Source organism: Dreissena polymorpha, chromosome 15 (assembly GCF_020536995.1).
Source record: "Dreissena polymorpha isolate Duluth1 chromosome 15, UMN_Dpol_1.0, whole genome shotgun sequence".
Taxonomy (NCBI): Eukaryota; Metazoa; Mollusca; class Bivalvia; order Myida; family Dreissenidae; genus Dreissena; species Dreissena polymorpha.
In genome coordinates this window covers 515,113-539,816 of record NC_068369.1, presented here as the reverse complement: position 1 = coordinate 539,816, position 24,704 = coordinate 515,113, and the positions used below count along the sequence as shown (strand labels likewise).

At 34.5% G+C, this 24,704-nt stretch overlaps 1 protein-coding gene across 1 annotated transcript in view; it reads left to right on the top strand.

The window, feature by feature from the left end:
- The window catches only part of LOC127860766 (cAMP-specific 3',5'-cyclic phosphodiesterase 4C-like), a 505,962-nt gene that overhangs the window by 397,551 nt on the left and 83,707 nt on the right, over window positions 1-24,704 (top strand). Inside the window, exons 7-8 of the mRNA XM_052399042.1 lie at window positions 5,403-5,507; window positions 14,921-15,036. Coding sequence (XP_052255002.1) covers window positions 5,403-5,507; window positions 14,921-15,036 — 221 coding nt within the window. The remainder of the gene's footprint in view (window positions 1-5,402; window positions 5,508-14,920; window positions 15,037-24,704) is intronic.

Below are 24,704 nucleotides of genomic sequence, written 5' to 3'. Positions count from 1 at the left end.
GGCTAAAAGCTTGCAGGTCTGTATAGAGGCTAAAAGCTTGCAGGTCTGTATAGAGGCTAAAAGCTTGCAGGTCTGTATAGAGGCTAAAAGCTAAGGGTTTTTTTTGGTCATATTGCGTCAAAATCTTGTTAGTGTGTCAACAAAAAAAAGCTTGTCTTATGTGACTTAATTGAAACACTGTGAACTAGCGAAAAATAACATTTTTTCATCGCAAAACTTTCTCAGAGCAATTTTCCTCATGATGGTCTCAAAATGGTCTCTTTAAATACCTAACTGTGTGGAAATGATGCAGTTTGACATTATAAAAATAGTGTATACAGTAGACTTGTATTTGATTGTTTCATAAAAATTGTAATGGTCAACTAAAAGCAATTGTATTTGCTTTATATTTTAATCATGGTCAGAACATTCGTTTTGAACAATGTTTTGGGCCCATTACATATGTGTCATAAGGGGTAAACAGACTAAACCAGATAAGAAGTCACATTTTTTACAAGGATTTTCCAATGTATACATTTTCTGATACTATACACTCATACTATAACTTCCATAATTTTGAAGTCATACTATATAGCATTTATCGCTTACATGGACATTGTCATAATCCAGCACTTTTCCCCACTAAAAGTCCCCTCGACATTTCATCTCTGGAAATTTTATCAAAGCACATAATAAAAAAGATAAGTCATCTGTCAAAGATTTCCATCAGTTAACGCAGTATATGACGTCAGTCAGTCAACATTAATCAGCCAAGAATTGTGGAGAATTGCGAGAATTGAGTGCGATCAATACTAGATATAAATGCAAGCAAAGATCAGGGATTCTAGAACTAGACAGTGCTTTGTTAACCATATATCTCTTCAGCTCTGAGACTTATATTCTTCAGGGAATGCCTGTAGCCAAGCATGCAGTGCAATGTCAATTAATGACCAGTTGTCTGGTGAGCATTCTCATTAGAGAAGTTTAAATGGCTAACAATGTCATAGTCACACTTACAATGTGACAACAACATGTTAGTCTCTTCAAGCCATGAAAAAGTGCAAAGACTTTGAATGTACTTTTATTTTGCGCAAAGAACATTCTTTTTAACCAGGTTTTCCGAAGGAAAAAACTGGTTATTAGATTGGCGAATGCGGGCGGGCTGGCTTGCTGGCGGGCGGGCGGAACAAGCTTGTCCGGGCCATAACTATGTCGTTCATTGTCAGATTTTAAAATCATTTGGCACATTTGTTCACCATCATTGGACGGTGTGTCGCGCGAGATAATTACGTCCATTTCTCCAAGGTCAAGGTCACACTTTGAGTTCAAAGGTCAAAAATGGCCATAAATGAGCTTGTCCTGGCCATAACTATGTCATTCATTGTGAGATTTTAAAATCATTTGGCACATTTGTTCACCATCATGGGACGGTGTGTTGCACGAAAGAATCATGTCAATATCTCCAATGTCAAGGTCGCCACGACTAAAAATAGATTTTTTTAAAAACAAACTTACAAAGGGGGTTAATTTTGTTTGTTCATTTCAAAAGTTCAGTTTGAGTTTTCTCCCTTTATCAGATTTTTTTTTCACAATGAAAACCTGGTTTTGTGACAATTTTGTCCCTTGTAGAGAGTATTTCGTCACTTATGGCATCTGTCATGCATTTATTTAAAAAAAAAAACTTTGGGAATCCATTTAATTTATATTCATGGTAAAAAAGTGATGCATCATTAATAAAACCATTTTGAAGTTGCATTATTCACGTGTTAATCTAGATGACGCTTCATTCAAAATTTAACTTATATTTATATATTCATGCCTGCGATTCAGAGTAGATAAATAGATGACCCTGTTGACAAATTTACACAATTCCCTTGATAAAGATGAAGTCCTTGAAGAGAAACAATTATTAGCTGCAAAAACACTTTTTCAAAAGTACATAATGTGATGGCAGTCTTAAGTCTTTAGATATTCAGGGCAATAGAGGCTAATATATGCAAGAGAAGAATGTCTCAAAACGACATCAGCCAAAGCTATCGTATTGCAGCATTACTGGCTTTAGTTTTGCATGCTCTTTGTACCAGATCTGGGGAAACATCTTTTGTATGGTCATGATTTTTATCAATTTCATACATTTATACAGTATTATACAATGATCTTGCTGTAAATATATGTCATTTGTCTGAAATAAATAATTTCTTTATCATAAACCAGTTTAAAAAACAATTTTAAGTAGAACATAATAATTATTATCTATGACTTTTACAGGCAGCATAGTAGTTAGCACTATTTTTCTCTGATCTCAGATGGCAATCAAAACACATATAATGAAATGATATTGTTTTAATGTTGTATTTACTTGAATATCATCAAATTCTAAATAAAATGTAGAGTTATTTGTTTAAAATGAACACCTGATTTAATTTATTTGCACTGTCATAAAATATTTGTTGTCAAATGTTTATTTATGGAGAATATTCTTTGTTCACTAATTATGTATTCACTATAGCGCTAAGACAATTGCTGTTAAGCAATAAGCAAGGGTGGTAATTGTTATTTCCGTGTTTTGACAGTTATGTCCCCTGAATACGTTAGGGTTAGGGATGTACATGTATGTTGGGGCACAGTTTGTTGACATGTTGGATAGAAAAGCGTAGCTTTACCTTATGTTTATTTATATTTTCTTTTTTAGGGATTTTCTCTTAGCTATGTTTTCTTTTTTCAGAGCAAGAACTTCAGCCATGATGAGGAACTCTTTTCTGTTAGCAATCGTGTTTATTTCTGTAATGTTATATTTCTTGGATCATAGGCACATATTACTAAGTCTTATCCCTTTGCATGCTGGGAAATTTGTCGTCTGCTAAAATGTGGTCTGCTGAATTTCTAAAATTAGCATTTTCTTCATTATTTTTTTTCAAAGAATACTATCAGAATAGCAAACAGTTTGGATCCTGATCAGACGCCACGTTTTGTAGTGTCTGATCAGGATCCAAACTGTATGCAAAGGCCTTTAAAATTCGGTTCCAGCACTGAAAGAGTTATTGTCTCTTGCAGTGTATGTTGTTGAGTTTGTTTCAGTTGTTGTAGTTACAAAGTAAAGGGGGTTATACTGGAATCACTTAGAATGTTTGCAACTTACAGCATTCTAACATTTTAATGTTAAGTTGTGCATGTCCATTTTTTATTGTCCTGTAGTAAAACATTACACAAGCTATATATATATGCCACTTTTTCATATTAAGATTTAAGTAACATTTTATATTTTATTTTTAGGTAGGATATAGACTTATTTATATTAGCAAAAGTATACACCTCTGACACTAAAGTGCCCAGACGTTCTTATTTCATAGGTAAAATTGTATATTGGCTCTCTATTTGGTATCATCAATGCCTTGTTCCAAAACTGGCCACACCCAGTGGGCTAAGAGATTATTGCACAATAATTTTAAAAGTCATGTACTGTGAAAATATAGGGAAAAATTAAAATATTGGCATTCAACAATATTTTGTGTTGTTCTCTGCAAACTTTGTCCAAATTATGGCCTAGGTGTAAACCTAGCCAGGCCGAAGGGTATAGTTTTTCTTGCTACAACTTGCTATACAGTATATTACTACTGCAATGTTACTAGTTTAGTTTTTGATGTTTTCCATAACTATTTTTGTTAGAATGATGTTAAGGGTTCTGAATATATGATATATTCACAACATTGCGCCATTGTTTAAAAAAACACGTGTGAAAGTCTATTTAATAATGAAGACAATTATGCTGTTTATGTCATAACGAAATTAAACAATATCTACTTGAAATATTTAGCAATATTATTGACAATTTAATAACATTTGTCTATTTTACAGTTAATTTGACTGTGTATATGATGCTTGATATTTTGAATCTTAGTCTGGCCACATAACTTTGGAATTGTCTATGAAATAATGTCTATAGTTATTTGCTCCTGTAACCTCTGCAGTTGTCTCAGTAACTGCTATCACATAAGTAATTTGGACTTAGTGTTAGTTAACCACGTCATATCATCCAATCTTTCTCGCTGAAATTGACTGGCGAAATACAGATAAAAATGGAAAAAATTTAACCAAAAAAAACCCAACACATTATTGTATGTTTAAAGGTCCTTGATTGAACTGGTGAACAGGTTGAGAAAGTGATTTTATGACATTAGTTTACTTATATAAAATTAATTTCTAATCTTAAATGTTCCTATTATAAAACTGCTTCTACAACTTGATTGGACACAGTGAGGTCACGCTAATTAGGTCAAAATTTAAGTTGTTTGTTTTTCAGGTATTAAGCATTGGCCAACAAGTATGGCATAGAACTATAGCTATATTGAAAGTTTTTAATGCAATTAATGAAAAAGATTATTGAAATAGAGGTCACTTTGACACAGTGAAAAGGAGCTTTACGGTATTATGTTTTAAGATTATTTTTTTCTCAATTTCACTGAGTGTATTTTACGTCACATTTAATGCCTTTATGTGTGTTTTACGTCAGTGTTTTATGTCAATATTAATGCCTTTATTAATACTTGAAAGTCCAAAAGCATGATACATTTTCTGTTATAACAGCATTTGTTATTGCATGGGTCAAATGTTTTTACTTGCAGAGTTCTGAAGAAAATTATACTGAATTAATCTATACAAAATGAAGATATAGAAATTCATTTTGAAATGTGTTAATTTTCAAATAAGTGTTTTCTGCAGACCTTTCAAGATGTCTCTTTGGAGTGCCTATTAAGGAAAACTATTAAAAAAACAAAAAAACAATGTAAACAAAACTAGAAATAAACATATGTAATTAATTAATCCGAACATAATGAATACAATTTCTTTAAACTTTTTCTTGCTAAGTAGTGGCATTTAATTGAAAGAAAAATCTATGTGCATTGCCTATAGGAGTAGTCACACCGCTATAGAGCTTTATGGATGGCAGGAATATTGATATTGGAGGCTCCATTTTGGAATATAAGCTGAAGACACTGCTTAACAATTGATTGTGTCAAAATCAGTTGAATTTTGTTAATTTGAGAAATTCTGTTGTTGTTCACTAGTAGTTGAATATTTTGAAAAAAGTATGTGAAGAGAAATAATTGTTTGGTTGAAAATAATTGTCACAAAATTAAAAGATGTTTAAGGATTCAATAGTTGGTGACTAGAAATTACATGTGTGAAGGATAGAAGTGTTTGTGGTAAAATTTGTTCACAATGCAGAAGCTAGTGCAATATCTGACACCAAGTTTTAAAAGCAATGGGTGCAATGTTGTGAAGCTCTCGAAACGAGAGCGAAAACAGAGCAGAGACAAGAGTAAGGAAAGACAAAAATCGAGCGGTTCTAAGATGCTCAGGGAGGAAAGAAGGGAGGAAAGAAGTGGTGAGAATTACAGTTTTTCGGCTTATTTTCATTCCAGACATGCAGAAGATCTTATCGTGACACCATTTGCTCAAGTTCTTGCCAGTCTTCGAAGTGTTCGTAACAACTACATCAACCTCACCAATGTGACAGCAAAGGAAAGGTCTGTAACACCTTTCCATTTTGTCTTGTGTTGAAATCATATATTAAGTTTTTTGTTTGTTTTAAATTGAATAATAATACAATACCTGCAAGCATATCATGTGATAATAGTTATGCATGCCGCAACTATAATAAGTATGGTCATATAAACAAGTACATAGTTAGAGAAAAAAATAAGTATTATTAAACAATTCTATCATTATCATTCTCTTGAAAACCAGAATGCATAGTTCACTTGTGTGCAAAAAACATCTATAGTAAATGACTGCAAAAGTATTTTATCTTATGTGCAAAGGTTTCAATGCCTTTTGTTCACAGTCACGAGCAGCTTTCGATCACATCTATCAAGAGCTTATGTGCTAAAATATCCATATATTATGTATTAGACATCCTTATGTTCTAGACACTATAAGATTATGTGCTAGACATCCAATAAGATAATGTGCTTACATCCATAGCTTGTGTGCTAGACATGCATATCATATGTGCTAGGCATTCATGGCTTAAGTGCTAGACATCCATAGCATATATGCTAAACATCCATGGCTTATGTGCCAGACATCCATAGCTTATGTGCACAGCAAACCAAAGCTTATGCGCTTGGACATCCAAAGTTTATGCCCAAAGTTATCCAATCCTTATATGCACAATCATTTAAAGCTTATTTGCAACGGCATTCATAGCTTATGTGCAAAGATATCTGTAACTTAAAAGCAAAAACATCCGTAGCTTATGTGCAAAGATATCAGTAGCTTATAAGCAAAAACATCCATAGCTTTTGTGAAAAGATATACATAGCTTATAAGCACAAACATCCATAGCTTATGTGCAAAAAAATTGATACCCCTTTCTGGCTTTCAAAGGATGAAAATAGTTGATTTTTGTAACTATGGTAAATCCATATGTAAAATAGTTTACATACTCAGAAGTTATCCTTTAAACACCATTGCCTGTATTTATTATTGAATGGAACCATTTCATGAATATACTGCATTACTATTTCTTTTACTTTTTTTGCCTTGTCTGTATATAAACCTTATTTGATTATTTTCAAAATTACAGTTGTTGTTTAGGACATAAACTAATAAGTAAATGACCTTTAATGCCATAGTTACACTTGGAATTGTCTGCCCCCAACAGCTTTGTGTGCAAGGCATATGATGAATATTGTGTCCGTCCGTCTTTCTGTTTGTAACTGGTTAAGTAGATATGTCACTGATTCATATAGTGCCAACACCACTTGCTGCAAATCTCTTAATACTTGCTGAGTAGTTTCTTATGAGCATTCTGTATTGACCCATGGCACCCAACATTAAATTTCCTTTACTTGTACTTGGAAAACATTGCATCAGATGATTTCTTGTCATGAAATGAGCCTTTTCTTGTCATAGAAATGGGCCTTGACCCTCTAATAAACGAACCTTGATTTGTTTTGGACAAAGACCATTTCTAGCAACTAACAGCCAGGGATATGACTTGTAGGTTTGTTTTCAGATTCATGTTCCTTTCTCATATCTGTTCAGGTATTCAATGATGCCCTATAAAATGCTTTCATAAAACAGTAATTTTAAATTAATTATACGTTGTTTTTTATTGTCTTTAGTCTTACTAGGTTCATTCCACAAACTGGTGATAATTATGGGCAATGTCACTTGACCCCATGTTATCATAATTATCATATTTGCCGCAATCCAATGTTACCATGTACAACTGCAATATTCGCTGATGAAAACACCCATTCTTTTGTTATCAATATCCGTAGCAATAGAATCAGAATTAATTTCTAATTAATATTCAGGATTTTTCCAATAAAATGATGTTATTTCTGTTTGCTTGTTTCCTGTGTGGTGTTAATGAAAATAATTGGGTTGCTTTCAATGGGTATATTGATGAATTGCTAATCTATAAATAGTCGTAAGAATATCCTTGAAAAGAGGTGAATACAAGCATCATCAGCTTTGGATTAGACTGGGATTCAAACCAATCGAATCTATATTATTGATTATCTAAAAATAGATAGTGAAAATCAGCAAATTTATCAATCTTAACGCACATTTTCTTCCCGCTTATCTGTCTCCACAGATTAAAGTAGTGCAAAAGACTTCATTATGCGTAATCCGCAGTGTAATGTCAAACAAAATTCCTGGATATTTTCCTAAGAAATGAGATTAGATGGCAGCAAATTTGAGGTAGAAATGGGGTTTTGTGATTTGCTGAAAATTGCTACGAGTTTTACTCTGTAATCCTGGAAATTCTCTCTGAGATGAATCTGAAAATGTCTTTTAAAGAAGCATCACGAGTGAGTATCCGCTTTGCTGCAATATGTTGTCGTGCAAGTGACATAAAGACTCATGCCCCCCCCCCCCCCTTAAAACTTTGCACAAGTAATTTCTATCGATCTGACCTGGATGCAAAAAAACGCATTGAATTCAGACAAATAATAACAGCTTATAAATGATCTTACACGTTTCAAAAAGAGCAAAAGCTGATGGAAGCTCAAGATTAAAGGGGCCTTTTCACAGATTTTGGCATTTTTTAACTTATTCATTAAATGCTTTATATCGATAAATGTAAACATTGGATCGTAAAAGCTCCAGTAAAAAATCAAGAATAAAATTAAAAAAAGGAAAAGAACATTGCCCGGACCAGGTTTCGAACCAGTGACCCCTGGAGTCCTGCCAGAGTCCAGAAGTAAAAACGCTTTAGCCTACTGAGCTATTCCGCCGAGTACACATGCTGAACGTATTTTATACCTTATATAAGCAATCTTCGTAGTTTCACAAAATTTAACGACAAAAACAGAACTCTCCAAATTATTCAATCGTTTCACGTTGCAACGCTTTATAATTTTTAGGTTTTAAAATCGTCAAAAGATGCATATAATGGCTCTATTAGACCATGGTAAATGTTCAGTATTACTGTTTCCTCACAAATATCATAACTAAAACGAAAATTTGCGAATCTGAAACAACTTTTTTCAATTTTGTCAATTTACCAAAGCGTGAAAAGATCCCTTTAAATCAAGTAAATACTCAATATTGGTCTTATTAGTCAACATCTATTAAAATTTTGACCTTACACAATTTCTGTCATTAGAACTGGTGCAATTGTGCTGTGCTGGTATTTTAAGTTTTGTTGAAAAATATCTTTCTTTAATTATTTTGTCAAAATCAGTTAGTTTAAATTTCAACCATGGATGTGAGTACTTTCAAATGGAACCCTTGCATTTATTTATTAGAAACTCATTTAAGTACAGAGTTCTCATAAAGAGCTTTGGTTATTTAATTTTTAGCTCAACTATTATATATGAAATATATATAGTGGAGCTATCCTACTCACCCCGGCGTTCCGTTCTGTGCCGTGCCGTTCCTTGCCATGCCATTAGCATGCAAATGTTAAATTTTCGTACTTCCCCATTTATTTTCATTGTCCCTTGACATATTGCTTTCATATTTTGCATACTTGTTTACCAACATTGACCCAACCTATAAACAAGAGCAGACAACTCTATCAAGCATTTTGTCATAATTATTGCCCATTTTATACTTAGAATATGCATAGTATTGATAAATCTATGTTAAAGTTTGCGTACTACCCCAAATATTTCCTATATCCTTTGACATATTGCTTTTATATTTTGCATACTTGTTTACCAACATGACCCTAACCTATAAACAAGAGCAGACCACTGTGTCAAGCATTTTTACATAATTATGGCTCTTTTTACACTTAGATAATTGAACATTTTGCTTAAATTGCCATAACTTCTTTATTTATGATGTCTGTCAGTCCGTCACACTTCGCGTTTAGGTTTCGAAAAATGCTCATAATTTCTATGTCGCTGACAGCTCATGTTATCTCTCTTTTCTTAAACCACAAAACTTACATTTCATATCTGATTGATGACTATATCTGGTGGTCTGCTACAAAATATTGAGTCATGGATTTAGTGCTAATTTTTTATAATGCCATATTCTTATTTATTAAAATAACCACCAATGAATACATTTGTTGTCACACATATGTTTAACAAATAGAAAATAATTTTTATTTGATTTTATTTAACAGTTTTTTAGCTCACCTGAGTACAATGTGCTCATGGTGAGCTTTTGTAATCGCTTTTTGTCCATTGTGCGGCGTCAACATTTGCCTTGTTAACTCTCTAGAGGCCACATTTATTGTCCAATCTTCATGAAATTTGTTCAGAAGATTGGTTTCAATGATATCTTGGATAAGTTCGAAAATGGTTACGTTTGCTTGAAAAACATGGTATAATAGTAAAATCTAGAAGTCTAAAAAAACACTCTAGAGGTCACATTTATTGTCTGATCTTCATAAAACTTGGTTAGAAGATTCATCCCAATAATATCTTTGACGAGTTTGAAAATGATGCCGGTTGGTTGAAAAACATGGCCCCCTTTGGGCGGGGCATTTTTCCTTAAATGGCTATAGTAAAACCTTGTTAACACTCTAGAGGCCACATTTATTTTCCGATCTTCATGAAACTTGGTCAGAAGATTTGTCCCACTGATATCTTGGATTGGTTGAAAAATGGTAACCTTAGCTTGAAAAACATGGCTGCCAAAGGGCAGGGCATTTTTCCTTTAATGGCTATAGTAAAATCGTGTTAACACTCTAGAGGCCACATTTATTGTCCAATCTTCATGAATGGTCAGAAGATTCATCCCAATAATATCTTAGACGAGTTCAAAAATGATGCCGGTTGGTCGAAAAACATGGCCGCCAGGGGGCGGGGCATTTTTCCTTTTATGGCTCTAGTAAAACCTTGTTTACACTCTAGAGGCCACATTTATTGTCCAATCTTGATGAAATCTAGTCAGAAAATTTGTCTGAATGATATCTTGGATGAGTTCGAAAATGGTTACATTTGCTTGAAAAACATGGCCGCCAAGGGGCGGGGCATTTTTATGTCCCCCACTATAGTAGTGGGGGACATATTGTTTTTGCCCTGTCTGTCTGTTGGTCTGTTGATCTGTTTGCGCCAACTTTAACATTTTGCAATAACTTTTGCTATATTGAAGATAGCAACTTCATATTTGGCATGCATATGTATCTCATGAAGCTGCACATTTTGAGTGGTGAAAGGTCAAGGTCATCCTTCAAGGTCAGAGGTCAAATATATGTAGCCAAAATCGCTCATTTAATGAATACTTTTGCAATATTGAAGATAGCAACTTGATATTTGGCATGCATGTGTATCTCATGGAGCTGCACATTTTGAGTGGTGAAAGGTCAAGGTCATCCTTCAAGGTCAGCGGTCAAATATATGTGGCCCAAATCGCTTATTTTATAAATACTTTTGCAATATTGAAGATAGCAACTTGATATTTGGCATGCATGTGCATCTCATGGAGCTGCACATTTTGAGTGGTGAAAGGTCAAGGTCATCCTTCAAGGTCAGAGGTCATATATATGTGGCCCAAATCGCTTATTTTATGAATTCTTTTGCAATATTGAAGATAGCAACTTGATATTTGGCATGCATGTGTATCTCATGGAGCTGCACATTTTGAGTGGTGAAAGGTCAAGGTCATCCTTCACAAGGTCAAGGTCATCCTTCAAGGTCAAACATCATATAGGGGGACATTGTGTTTCACAAACGCATCTTGTTTCTTATATGTCTATAATTATAAGGCTATAGTAAAATCTTGTTAACACTCTAGAGGCCACATTTATAGTCCGATCTTCTTGAAACTCGGTCAGAAGATTTATCCCAATAATATCTTGAACGAGTTCAAAAATGATGCCGGTTTGTTGAAAAACTTGGCCAGCACAGGGCGGGGCTATTTTCCGAATATGGCTATAGTAAAACCTTGTTAACACTCTAGAGGCCACATTTATTTTCCAATCATCATGAAACTTGGTCAGAAGATTTGTCCTAATGATATTTTGAATGAGTTCGAAAACGGATTTGGTTGCTATAAAACAAGGCCACCAGGGGCGGGGCATTTTTCCATATGGCTATATATGGCTATAGTAAAACCTTGTTAAAACTTTAAAGGCCACATTTATTGTCCAATCTTCATGAAATTTGGTCAGAAAATTGGTCTCAATGATATCTTGGATGAGATCGAAAATAATTATGTTTGCTTGAAAAAAATGGCTTCCAAGGGGCGGGACACTTTTCCTTATATGGCTATAGTAAAATCTTGTTAACATTCTATGAAAAGAGGCCACATTTACTGTCCGATCTTCATGAAACTTGGTCAGAAGATTCATCCCGATAATATCTTGGACGAGTTCAAAAATGATACCAGTTGGTTGAAAAACATGACTGCCAGGGGGCGGGGCATTTTTCCTTATATGGCTATAGTAAAACCTTGTTAACACTCTAGAGGCCACATCTTTTTTCTGATCTTCGTGAAACTTGGTCAGAAGATTTGTCCCAATAATATCTTGTTATCTCAGGTGAGCGACTTTGGGCCTTTCAGACCCTCTTATTTTAAGGATGTAATGCAAATGTTTCTGCCTATTTGTTATCTGTAATTGAAAGAATGTTTTTACTCTTTCCCCAAAGATTGTCTAGGACAGAAATTTGTTTTTTAAATTGAAGTACTGTGCCTTTGTCAACTTAAAAACATACGTCTTTTCTCTTGAAGCATAGGGCAATAAAAATAGGTAAACTTCTAACTCAATTGATTTTTCTGTTTGAAAGTATGCAACCTTTATCAACAAAACACATTGGTATACTAAAATCCTGTTAGACTATCTTTCTTCAATGTTACTTTAACAATATACTGAAGTTTCCAACCTTGCCCAACAAAACACGTCAGGATAGCAAAATTATTCAATCTTTCTTAAATGTTGCTTAACAGCATGAACGGAATAGAATTCAGGTCTTCGGCTTAAAATCAATACATGTCTGGTACTATTTCTGACAACATAATGTTGTACTAATGGGTCCTCTGATTGGTTGCTTTATACTTAAATGTCAGCCTGAGAAATCTTGTGTTAGCATGACCTGAACGTGTTCTAAATCCATGCAATCGATTGTATATTTTTTTGTATCAGTTTTTTTGCAAGAAAGAAATGTGAACTACTGGGTATTTTTGAAAGTTATTCTTTACACAAATAAATAACCCAACATGTCAGTGAGATGTCAATGAAACAGGGTCATTGCATAGAAATTCTGGATCGTGAACTAAAAACAATAACTTGCCTGTTTAGTATGGGACAATAATACAAATTATAGGATATCCAACTAAAATTAATTGCAAGGCAGACTGATATTAGAAGCTTATGAAATACTTCCATCTGGTTTTCCTACTTCTGTCTCAGCCGGCTACATGCAGATCACTGGTTTTGCAGATGATTCGGCTGACGCGGGCTCGGATTCTAACATTGAGGCCGAACATTACTATTTGGCCTCTATTAATCAGGTCTATGAAATTTTGTTCGAGAACCTAGTTGATGACACGATTCTGCCCTTCCCTGTCGGCTACAGGCTCTGCAGTCACTGTCACTGAACAGGTGGCCTGCAAACGTGAGCCCAGCAGGATTAGGAAAGCGACGTCTCGCGTCGACCTCAGCCTTCCAATTGGCTTGACTACAATGTATTCCAGTCCAACTAATAAGCCTGCTCCATCGCCATTGAAAGCTCTTAAGGAACTGACTGAGCCTAAACAGCTTGATGGTGGTAAAAGCTACAAGTCCCCTGTACCCCACCTGACTATCGGTTTGGACCTTTCCAAAGGGCCGGGTCTGGATCCTGACATTAGAGAGCTTTCACTTACTATGCCAGTTGCTTCTACCACTATCAGTTCCTTACTCCATGTTGGAGAATAAGGACTGAGAGGGGACGGATCCATAGGTCTGTCTAACCAGCTTGACCGCATGGCGGCCACTGCCTTGTAGATGGCTTGGGAGCTATTGGACTCAGGTCCGAGATGCTCAGGATCTGGAGGGACCTCAGCCTTTCTTCCCTGCCTTAGTTTTGTTGTGGGAACCAGGCGTGAACTTGCTTAGAACTGCTCCTTTCACAGCAGATTGCCTTTTTGGAGGCAGTATACAGGCAGCAATCACGGCTGACAGGGAAGACCAGATCTTCGCCCTCAAAAACACACACTCATTCCCTGTATCTTGAAACCAGGAACTTACTCGTTCTTTGCAAGAGCCTCAACATCACTCTCTTGTCCAAACACATACCAGGCCGTATCAACGCCCTTGCGAACGGTTGTCTCGCAAATGCCAGATCCTTCCATCGGATTGAACACTTCATCAGGAAGTGGCCAACCAGATTTTTCTCACGTTTGGTTATTCATTGGTCTATCTGTTTGCGACCAGAGACAACCACAGACTTCCTCTGTAAGTGAGTCCAGTTTACAATCCAGCAGCGTGGACGGTATACGCTCTTTTGTTCGCTTGGGATCAACTGGATGCTTACGCCTATCACTCACCCATTCTAATTACCCAAATCTTGGAGAATTCAAGGTGAGCTTTTGCCAGATCCTCCTGGTCGCCCCTTGGTGGCCCAGGAGATTCTGGTTCAACGACCTTCTCAGTCTCCTGTGCGACTGTCCCAGGAAACTTCCTCAAAAGTCAGATCTCCTATCTCAGAGAGGCATTCGTCATGCGGATCCAGACATGTTCCACTACACGTCTGGCCTTTATTCGTCTGGCCTTTATCGGGCAATCCCTACAGAAGAAACATTTTTCTGTGCAAGGGTATTAATTTCTGTCTGTGATAGCTCTTCTAGTAGTGGTTTTCAGCTATTCAAGAGACTTAGTTGGACAAAACCTCAGTAAATAAAGTCATGATGCATATCCCCATATTTCAAATTTAAAGGGACTTTTTCCCAGTTTGAAAAAGATGACATTTTTCAGAAAAATGCTCAAAAATACAGCAAAATATCACTCAAGACTTAGAAAAAGTTAACAATTATTTGTTTTATACTAAAAAGAATGTAAAATATTCTTGTGTAAACTAGCTGACTCTAGTAGTAATGAGTTACATTTTGATTCTAGAGGTCAAGGTTTGCATCCCAGAGCAGGCAATATTTTTTTTTTTTTTTCTTGCTTTTATAAGCTCACAATCATGAGCCTATAGTGGTTGTAGGGAGCTTTTATGAAACCATCGCACATGCTGCGCACCTCAGTGCGTGTTTGCATTATTTTTTTTCTAATGACTTTTGATGCCAGCTGCATGGTCAGTTTTAAGCAAAATTATAAGGAATGAACCTTGGGTTGGCAAAAATTCTCTCAAAGTTCTTGAAATTCTAATATTTATTTCACTATAATAAGAGATGCAAATTGACATCAATGTTGAACCCTCCATATTTCCAGATTTGTTCCACTTATATGTTCAAATTTCCAAGATTTGTTTGACTAATAATTGAAGTTGACTCTTGAAACTCCAATCCTTATTTCACTGAACATTTTCTGAACTGGTTTCAGGAGTCATGGGAGTGGTTTGCGGCCTCAACAAAATCACACAAGCTCCTTGGGAGGCATTGCCAAGCAACATGAGAACCCGGGCCATACCATGTCACCTTCTCCCAGGTCTCAATTGGGTAAGAATAATCGTACTTTAAATGCAATTTAAAGTATTTAAATTAGTAAATACTAATTATTTACTAATAATTAGTAAATTATAGTCGATAGTCAAAAACAAAAAAGTTTGTTTCTAGTTATCTGAAGTCTGAAGGCAAATATAAAGAAGTAAAAGGATGTTTCTCGTAACCTGACTTGTAACCTAGCAAACCCAGGCCAGCATGTCAAGAAGATGTCTGATATCCCAAAGTCTGAAATTTGTCACCAACATTCATCTCAGTGGAAGATGGCCACATAATAGGACTAAGCTTACGTTCATGTCATCTATCATATGATAAAGTACCTTACCCAAGGGGAACAACTACTGAGTGTCAAGTTGAAAATTTACATATTATTCTCCCTTGTGTATATAGTTTCTCAAAATCAATTTTGTATGCAAAAAAATTACATTGAGTACCAATAGATTCTAAGACAAGCATTTTCAAATAATAATTTTGGAATTAATTGAGGAAAAAATATTTTACCGTGAGAGAAATGAACCAATAACAGAGCATATAATATTATTTAGTCATTTCTTATTAAAGGTGCCTTTTCACAGATTTTGGAATGTTTTAACGCATGTCAGTAAATGCTAACATTAGATCTAAAAAGCTCCAGTAAAAAATAAACAAAAAATATAGACAGAAAACAAATTCCACAAAATAATCAAACCACTGACTCTTGGAGTAAAAGTCAAGTGTTTATAGACCTCCCATCCATCCGTGATGACGAGAAACACTGGTATTTTATACTTCATATAAACAAACCATGCTATGTCACAAAATATAATGATAACAACAAAACTTTCCAAATTATACAATCATTTTGCATTTGTAATGCTTTATAATTTTCTGTTTTGTAATCATCAAAAGTTGCAATATAATGGATATTTTAGAGCATGGTAAATGTTTAGCATTACGGTTTTCTTGCAATAAAACTAAATACAACTTTGCAAATCTTAAACATTTTTTTTTCAATGTTGTCAATTTATCAAAACCTGAATAGGTCCCTTTAAGACAGTCATCATTGCTGGCTGCATATACAAAATGTACATTTCAAATTGATAATTGCACAATTGTTTATCAGTTGATTGTAACCTCTTCACAAGCTATGTGTTTGATTTACATCATAAATCAACCGGAAAGACCCATTCAGATGCTTTAACAATTAAAGTTGTCAGAGATTTTGACAACTTCCTTTTAAATTTAGACTTACATAGTACAAGCGTTTAATTTATCATAATTAGGTGTATGCAAATTTAACCTAAGCATTGTGAACTAAATTAGTAAATTCTTCAAGCTTGCATGAGTAAAAACAAGTGTCTTTTATATGATGCTCGGCTCCTTATATGGCATATCTATACCCCAAAAATAATTAATGGATGGGCAGTTTTGATATAATTAACCAGCCATAAATGTCAGTGTAAAATGTTTGTATTCTCTTGTTTTGTAATAAAGTGTTTAAAATTCTAGATGTGTTCTTTATTTGGTACATTTACACTAAGTAAAATCTTCTTTCATAAAGAAGGTGGCAGAAAAATAAACAAGAACACTTTGCATAAAAAACAACAAAATGTGACTGAACACATGACGATGTTTTTGTTGATAAATAGGTCAGTAAACAATGATTTTTGGTTCTGGAATTTGAATAATGAGGGTTATTGTCTCAGTTGTTAAATTGACAAGCTACAAATGAAAACAGAGTTTTTTATTACAAAGAATGATATGTAATTTTCTATTATGCAAAACCTGTTTTTAAGTTCTGACAGGTTTTAATCAATATTTAATATTTTGTGCATTCAAACCAGAACTATATTTTACTAAGCTGGTCTAAGGTTCGGAACTCTTTTGAATTTGTAATGGGTCATTTTAACCCTTTCAGCGATGGAACCGAATTTTGAAGGCCTTTGCAAACAGTTTGAATCCAGATAAGACGCCACAGAACATGGCGTCTCATCTGGATCCAAACTGTTTGCTATTCTGACAATATTCTTTGAAAAAAAATCGAAGAAAATGCTAATTTTAGAAATTCAGCAGACAAAATTTTAGCAGACAACAAATTTCCCAGCAAACAAAGGGTTAAAAATGATAACTTTGTTCTCTTTCTATATAATATATAAGTACCATGTTTTATCAGTTAAAATAACCAACAAAGATTTTAAGGAAAACACAGAGTTTCGATGAAAGCACGAAGTAATAAAACACAAAAAAGGAACAACAAAATAATTATTTTATGTTGCCATTTGTAAAGTAAGACATTTTTGGGTCCATCTTTTAGCAAGAACCAGCATTATGTGTGTATTGTGAAAGATAATTTAAAAGATCACCATAAAGCCATGGATGACCATATCAATTACACTAACATGATTTCAATCTTGTTCAACAGAACATACACTTTCATTTTGAAGGCACACATTTGTGGTACACTGCAATATTTTAAAATAAATAAAGGTGTAAAGGTTGTTAAATTAGTCCCCATTTATCCCCATCAGCTTGTGGCTGAAATTTATTCCACAGTTTCATTTAAAAAAAAACAGACAAAAGAAAATGCTGACATTTCAAGGTTTTCAAATTGATGACAAATGTAATAGAAAGGTTATATGGATCATCATAAATGGCTTTCAAATTCTGTGGCTATCAAACCCTGCCAGCATACATCTTGGCTGTAAAAGTTATGTGACATTTAAGTTTCTAAGTTAGGGAGAGGGTCTTCATGACATTTATTACGTTTTTGGTCACAATAAATTAAGAAATATTGTGTAACTGATGAGGACAAAGCGTATACCATAATTTTTCATGTTACATAACTGTTTCAAGTTTGGCCTGGTCTAGACTAGAATTTTAAAATGCTCACAGTTGGGCCTTATTAAGGACAAAACTATTAATTGCGGCTGTGTTCTTTGTTAGTGTTATACTGACTGGAAGAATGTGAGTTGTTTTTGTTTACAAGTAAACAAGAATATTTTTAACACGATTTCTGTTACATTGCATGCCCTCGTTTAGAGATACTACATACATGTATATAGGTGCATTACATGTTCAAAGGAAGGCAGCTCAACTAGGGGGAGTTCGGCTATTAAACCAATATTAAATGCTAAATGATATGTGCATGTTACATCGAAAGTCCATCAAGCCAAATACAAAAATCAGAAAATGAATACAACAAAGTGGTGACACTTACTACCACTTAAACTTAAGAATGTGCAAAATAAAGACAGTGACACTTCAAGAAAGGTCAACAACCTTTATTATTTAAACTAAAATATAAATTATAGATAGACCTAACATTAGAGCTTCAGTTTTAAGCAGGAAATAATATTTCAGAGGTTTCTTAATGATTTTGTTAATTAACCGTTGCCATTGACCCCCCAATTATTTTGAGCTAGCTGAATCACGCGACACAAGTCATAATGTGATGAGCTTGGTTCATGGTTTTCATCACGATGCTTATTTGTCATTATGACAACCCCAACCGTCTTGCTGCTTGTTTGCGTTATCCACATCTTTGTCATCGTGACTCAAATCACTTATTTTGTATGGTTCTGTACACAAAGAGTTGTTTCTTTAGTGTTTATTAAATCACTAGAGCATCATTAATAACATCATGTGAGTAAAAATAAACAAACAATATTTCTTTTCACAAACAAGTACTCAATAAACTTAACTTCATAAACATGCCATTGTTTTTACCTTAAAAAAACAATGAATGCACATCCAAATGCAAAAAAGCCCTGTTTTCTTAAAACCACTACTTTTTAATATTTTGTAAGATAACATTAAAACAAATGTTTGAGCATATTTATTTGAATTAAAAAAAACAAACATGTTTCAGTTTGTTTTTTATTTTGTAAAAATTCACAAAAATGTAAATAGACACGTGAGAAGTATGCCATGTGCACAATAACCCTCGTGTTGTAACAATAGACTGCATGACTGTCTTGAACTGTTCTTTGTTTCAGAGAAATATTCTCATACATCAAGGAATAACAAGATATTTTATGCAATATTTGCACGCCATCTTTCAGTACTGCAATCATAGAGATTAAGAAGAATATGTTTATCTGAAATTCGAGCCAATTTTGTGTTATATGGAAGAAAATGAGAAACAAAAATCAAGCACAGAATTTATCTTGCTATAGTCCAAAAGCCATGTACATGTTGTCCCAAAAAAGTGGCATATTGTAATCTGCTAATTCTAAGAGACTAAAGACACAATTTACTTAATTCATATTATGCACTAAATAATTTAAAAATAAAAAAACACTGCAAATAGATAGCCTAAGGTTGTCAAATGCTAACCATATGATTGCCTTCTTGTGTTATAGTATATCTCATGTCTGTCTTGTCCAATAATTTTCTGCAGTGAGATCTTCTTAAATGAAATTGCAAATGTCTTTCCATTTTTCCAAATTTTTTCGATGAGATCCACTTTGAAATCATTGCACTTGTCATTCTGTTTGTCCCAAAATTGTGTGCAATGACATCCTCTTTAATTATAAATGGGAGATTATTCTCAAACATTACAGCTCACACATTTACATTTAAGGTGATGGGAAAGTTGGCAATTTGTCATAGAACAGAAGTCTGTCCCAAAATTGTGTGCAATGACATCCTCTTTAATTAATGGGAGATTATTCTCAAACATTACAGCTCACACATTTACATTGAAGGTGATGGGAAAGTTGGCAATTTGTCATAGAGCAAATTTTTTTGCAGAATTATGGCCCTTTGAAATCTTCTCCTTCATATTATTTCATAAACTATTGTGGAATTAACTCCTCTACATTACTGAGGGGATTTCAATCCAACTTTTCCAGACCTATGGGCTTGATATGAAGGTTATCTTAAAGGAGAGAATTTGACATGACTGATTTTGTCAGAGCTTTGAACCTTTGTCATTTATTCGAAATACAAAAACAATATAAGTATGTTCTATATACTTTATGTAGCTGGGTGGACTCCACTCCGCTTGAAGTACTTGGAAGGTTTCACTCAAAATGTCCATGAATATCAACCTTTATTTGTAGATGATCAATATGTGAACATGGCTGTTACCACAGGGGGCATCTGTGAATCCATGACAGTTCTCTAATAGGACATAACAATTTCACCTACTCTTGCTACAATTGACCACTGTGCCTCACCTACTCTTGCTACAATTGACCACTGTGCTGTTGTTCAACTCTTCTTTATTAATAACATCATAAATCATGCTTTATTTTCTTTTTATTTTAACTTTCTTATAGGTGAATGTACGTGTGGATGCCCAAGTCACAAGTTTGGACATGACCTGGTTGTTTGTTGATAACTACAGCCATGTGACCATTCCTGCACATGTCTTCCCCTAAATGTCAGAGGAGACTATTTGATTAAGCAGTCTTAATGAGAATATTAGTTGTTGGCCCATAATTAACACATTAATCATACATTACAGGCATGGGCAGGTATTCATTTGGTTTGTGGGGTTTTATAATGTTCCATTTACACTGACTCTTGAAAGTTTTTATTGTATGTTGTTTTTATTGGAAAAATAAGATTTTATAAAACACATATTTCTGAACTCATCCCTTTCAATTTTAAACATATAAGTGTAGGATATTATTTTGTATATAGTATGAGTATTAGCTGGAACATGTATTGAAAGTAAGCTGTATCTCTTTAGTTTTTATATACAAATGTATGTCTTTTTTTTTATTAGCTCATCTATTTTTTGAAAAAAAATTATGAGCTATTGTCATCACCTTGGCGTCGGCGTTGGCGTTGGCGTCGGCGTCCGGTTAAGTTTTGCGTTTAGGTCCACTTTTCTCAAAAAGTATCAATGCTATTGCATTCAAACTTGGTACACTTACTTACTATCATGAGGGGACTGGGCAGGCAAAGTTAGATAACTCTGGCGTGCATTTTGACAGAATTATGTGCCCTTTTTATACTTAGAAAATTGAAAATTTTGGTTAAGTTTTGCGTTTAGGTCCACTTTTCTCAGTAAGTATCAATGCTATTGCATTCAAACTTGGTACACTTACTTACTATCATGAGGGGACTGGGCAGGCAAAGTTAGATAACTCTGGCGTGCATTTTGACAGAATTATGTGCCCTTTTTATACTTAAAAAATTGAAAATTTTGATTAAGTTTTGTGTTTAGGTCCATTTTATTCCTAAAGCATCAAAGCTATTGCTTTCATACTTGCAACACTTACTATCATAAGGGGACTGTGCAGGCAAAGTAATGTAACTCTGACTGGCATTTTGACAGAATTATGTGCCCTTTTTATACTTAGAAAATTGAAAATTTGATTAAGTTTTGTGGTAGGTCCACTTTATTCCTACAGTATCAAAGCTATTGCTTTCATACTTGCAACACTTAAGAACTATCCTAAGGGAACGTGCAGGAAAAGTTATGTAACTCTGACTGGCATTTGGACGGAATTATGGGCCCTTTATACTTAGAAAATTTGGTTAAGATTTATGTTTTGGTCCACTTTACCCCTAAAGTATCATAGATATTGCTTTCATACTTGGAACACTCACAAACTATCATAAGGGTACAGTAAAAGGACAAGTTGCATAACTCTGGTTGTCATTGTTACGGAATTATGGCCCTTTTTTGACTTAGTAACTTTTAATATATGGTTAAATTTTGTGTTTCGATCCACTTTACTTCTTAAGTATCAAGGCTATTGCTTTCAAACTTCAAATACTTTCATGCTATCATGAGGTTACTGTACCTGGCAAGTTGAATTTTACCTTGACCTTTGAATGACCTTGACTTTCAAGGTCAAATTATTAAATTTTGCTAAAATTGCCATAACTTCTTTATTTATGATTAGATTTGATTGATACTTTGACGAAACTACTCTTACCTGACATACCACAATAGACTGCACCCAAACCATCCCCCGTGCCCTCCCCCCCCTCCCCCCCCCCCCTAATTTTTTTTTTTTTTTTTTTTTAAGATCATCTCACAAATGACCACCACACCCTCACACTATACCCCCACCCCCCCCCACCCACCCCCCCCCCCCCCAATTATTTTTTTTGATTTTTTTTTTTTTTTTTTTTTTTTTAAGATCATCTCACAAATTACCACCACACCCTCACACTATACCCCCCCCCCCCCCCCCCCCCCGCCCCCGATTTTTTTTTTTTTTTTTTTTTTTTTTTTTTCGCTTTTTTGGAAGATAATGTAATAAATGTCCACAACCCCACACTATACACCCCTCTTCACTCCACCCCTCCCTCCTTTGTGATTGAAAATGAGAGTCACTTCACCTTTAAAAAGAAAATAGATGAGCGGTCTGCACCCGCAAGGCGGTGCTCTTGTTGATATTTTGTATCCCTGCTAAGGAAGTTTGTGGGGTTGTATAATAGTTTGTGCGGGTAAACTGGAAATTGCGCTGGTGCACATGCATATTTTGTGTCATATTGATCAAGTCATTTGGTTTACTGCCTATCAACATGAAACTTTTTAGATATGTTGTTTTTACTATAAAGAAATGCAAGATGTAACACTACTTGCTGCAGAGTTATATATGCTTATGTAGCAAGCAATCAATTCAATAAATCAACTTAACCCTTTCCAACTTAGAAGTAAAGTGAAAATGCCTATGTGCAAACAGCATAAAACCAGGACAGCCTGCAAGTAACTAGCAGGCTGTTCAGGTTTTATGCTGTCTGCTGCTCATCAGTATCCTAAGGTTTGGAGATGAAAAACTTAAATCTTAAAAACTTGAATCTAGTAAGAAATGTCTTAAATTAAATATAACTTTCTAAGGGACTACAAATGCGTAAAAATATGTGTCTAAGTGCTAAAAGGGTAAGCTTTTTGTATTCTGCTACTGTGATCAATGTGAAGTAAAGCAGGACCAAATGTTGACATTCATTTTCCTTCTACTGAAGTTTTGCACCTGCTTGCAATGAGCCTTGGTGGGAGGGGGGTATTTGTCATCTTCAATCACTGTTCTAGAGTAAGACAGATATTAATGATCAAAAACAAAATGACAAAACACATTCATATTTTATTGATTGCTGACCTTCATATAAGACGAGAGGAAAGGGAGGGGAAAAAGTATGAGTTGAGAATGAAGTTATCAGCCGACGGCGTCTATGGTTATCTAACTGCCACAAATTTGATATCAACTGGGATTGTTTTTATGGTTTTTATCAATGAAACATGTCATAAGCTGATAATCAAATCTTAAATTGAAAATAAGAGATGTACTTATAACAATGAGGGCTTCAAAACTATCAATCAAAATATAGACATTTAATTTATACATATCTGCAGTGTATGAAAGCAAAATAACTTATTTCGAGTTTCCTGAAAATATATGTGTAAGTTTTTGTCAGACAGTTTTAGGATGATACTGCAAAGGAAACAATTTGATTACTTTGACTAATTGCTTTGTGTGTCCCTTATTATACCCCCTATTACCATTGGTAATGGGGGCTATATAGGAGTCAATTTGTCGGTCTGACCCGAAAATTTCATCCAATCTTCACCAAACTTGGTCAGAAGTTGTAGCTAGATGATGTCTAGGTCAAGTGAGAATATGGGTCATGCCCGGTCAAAAACTAGGTCACAGGGTCAATTAGTGTGTTTTAAACCAAAAGTTTTTCGGACCATAGCTATGTATTTTATCGTTAGATTTAAAAATGACATGGTACATTAATTTTGTTCACCATCATGGGAAGGTGTGTCATGCAAAAGAAGTATGTCGATATCTAAAAGGTCAAGGTCACAATTGGAGTTGCCCATAAATAAGCTTGTCTAGGCCATAACGTTGTCATTTATTGTGAGATTTTCAAATCATTTGGCACATTCATTCACCATCATTGGTTGGTGTGTCATGCGAAAGAACTACGTCGATATCTCCAAGGTCAAGGTAACACTTTGAGTTCAAAGGTAAAAAATGACCACGAATGAGCTTGTCCAGGCCGTAATTTTGTCATTCAATGTGAGATTTTAAAATCATTTGGCACATTTGTTCACCATCAATTGACCATGTGTCATGGGAAAGAATTACATCAAAATCTCCAAGGTTTAGGTCACACTTTGAGTTCAAAGGTCAAAAACAGCCATAAATGAGCTTGTCGGGGGGGGGCCATAACCATGTCATTCATTGTGAGATTTTCAAATCATTTAGCACATTTTTTTACAATCATTGGAAAGTGTGTTATTTGAAAGAATGACGTCAATATCTGCAATGTCAAGGTCACACTTTGAGTTCAAAGGACTAAAATGGCCATAAATGACCTCTTGCCATATTATGAAACAGATTTAAATATCAACCAATTAGAAGAAGGCATTACAGTGTAACTTGTATGCGTAATTTTATTAAACATGAGCTTTTAACACCGACTTTTACCTAACTAGATCTAGTATGCACATCTTTGTCGATTTACTAAGCATATGTTCAAAACAGATATGGTGCAGTTTCTATTCACTCTTCTAAGTTTCAGCAACTTTTTATGCATGTCTTTTTCCCACCTCTGTCTTTGTTGTTTTATGTACTTACATTCTACGTTACATAGGACGGTATACTGTACAATCTGTATCAATACTATTTATGTACGGTATAAAAATAAAAGATGTAATTTATTTCAGAACATTTTAATTGTAACTTTAGAAAAATAAACAATGCTTTAATTTA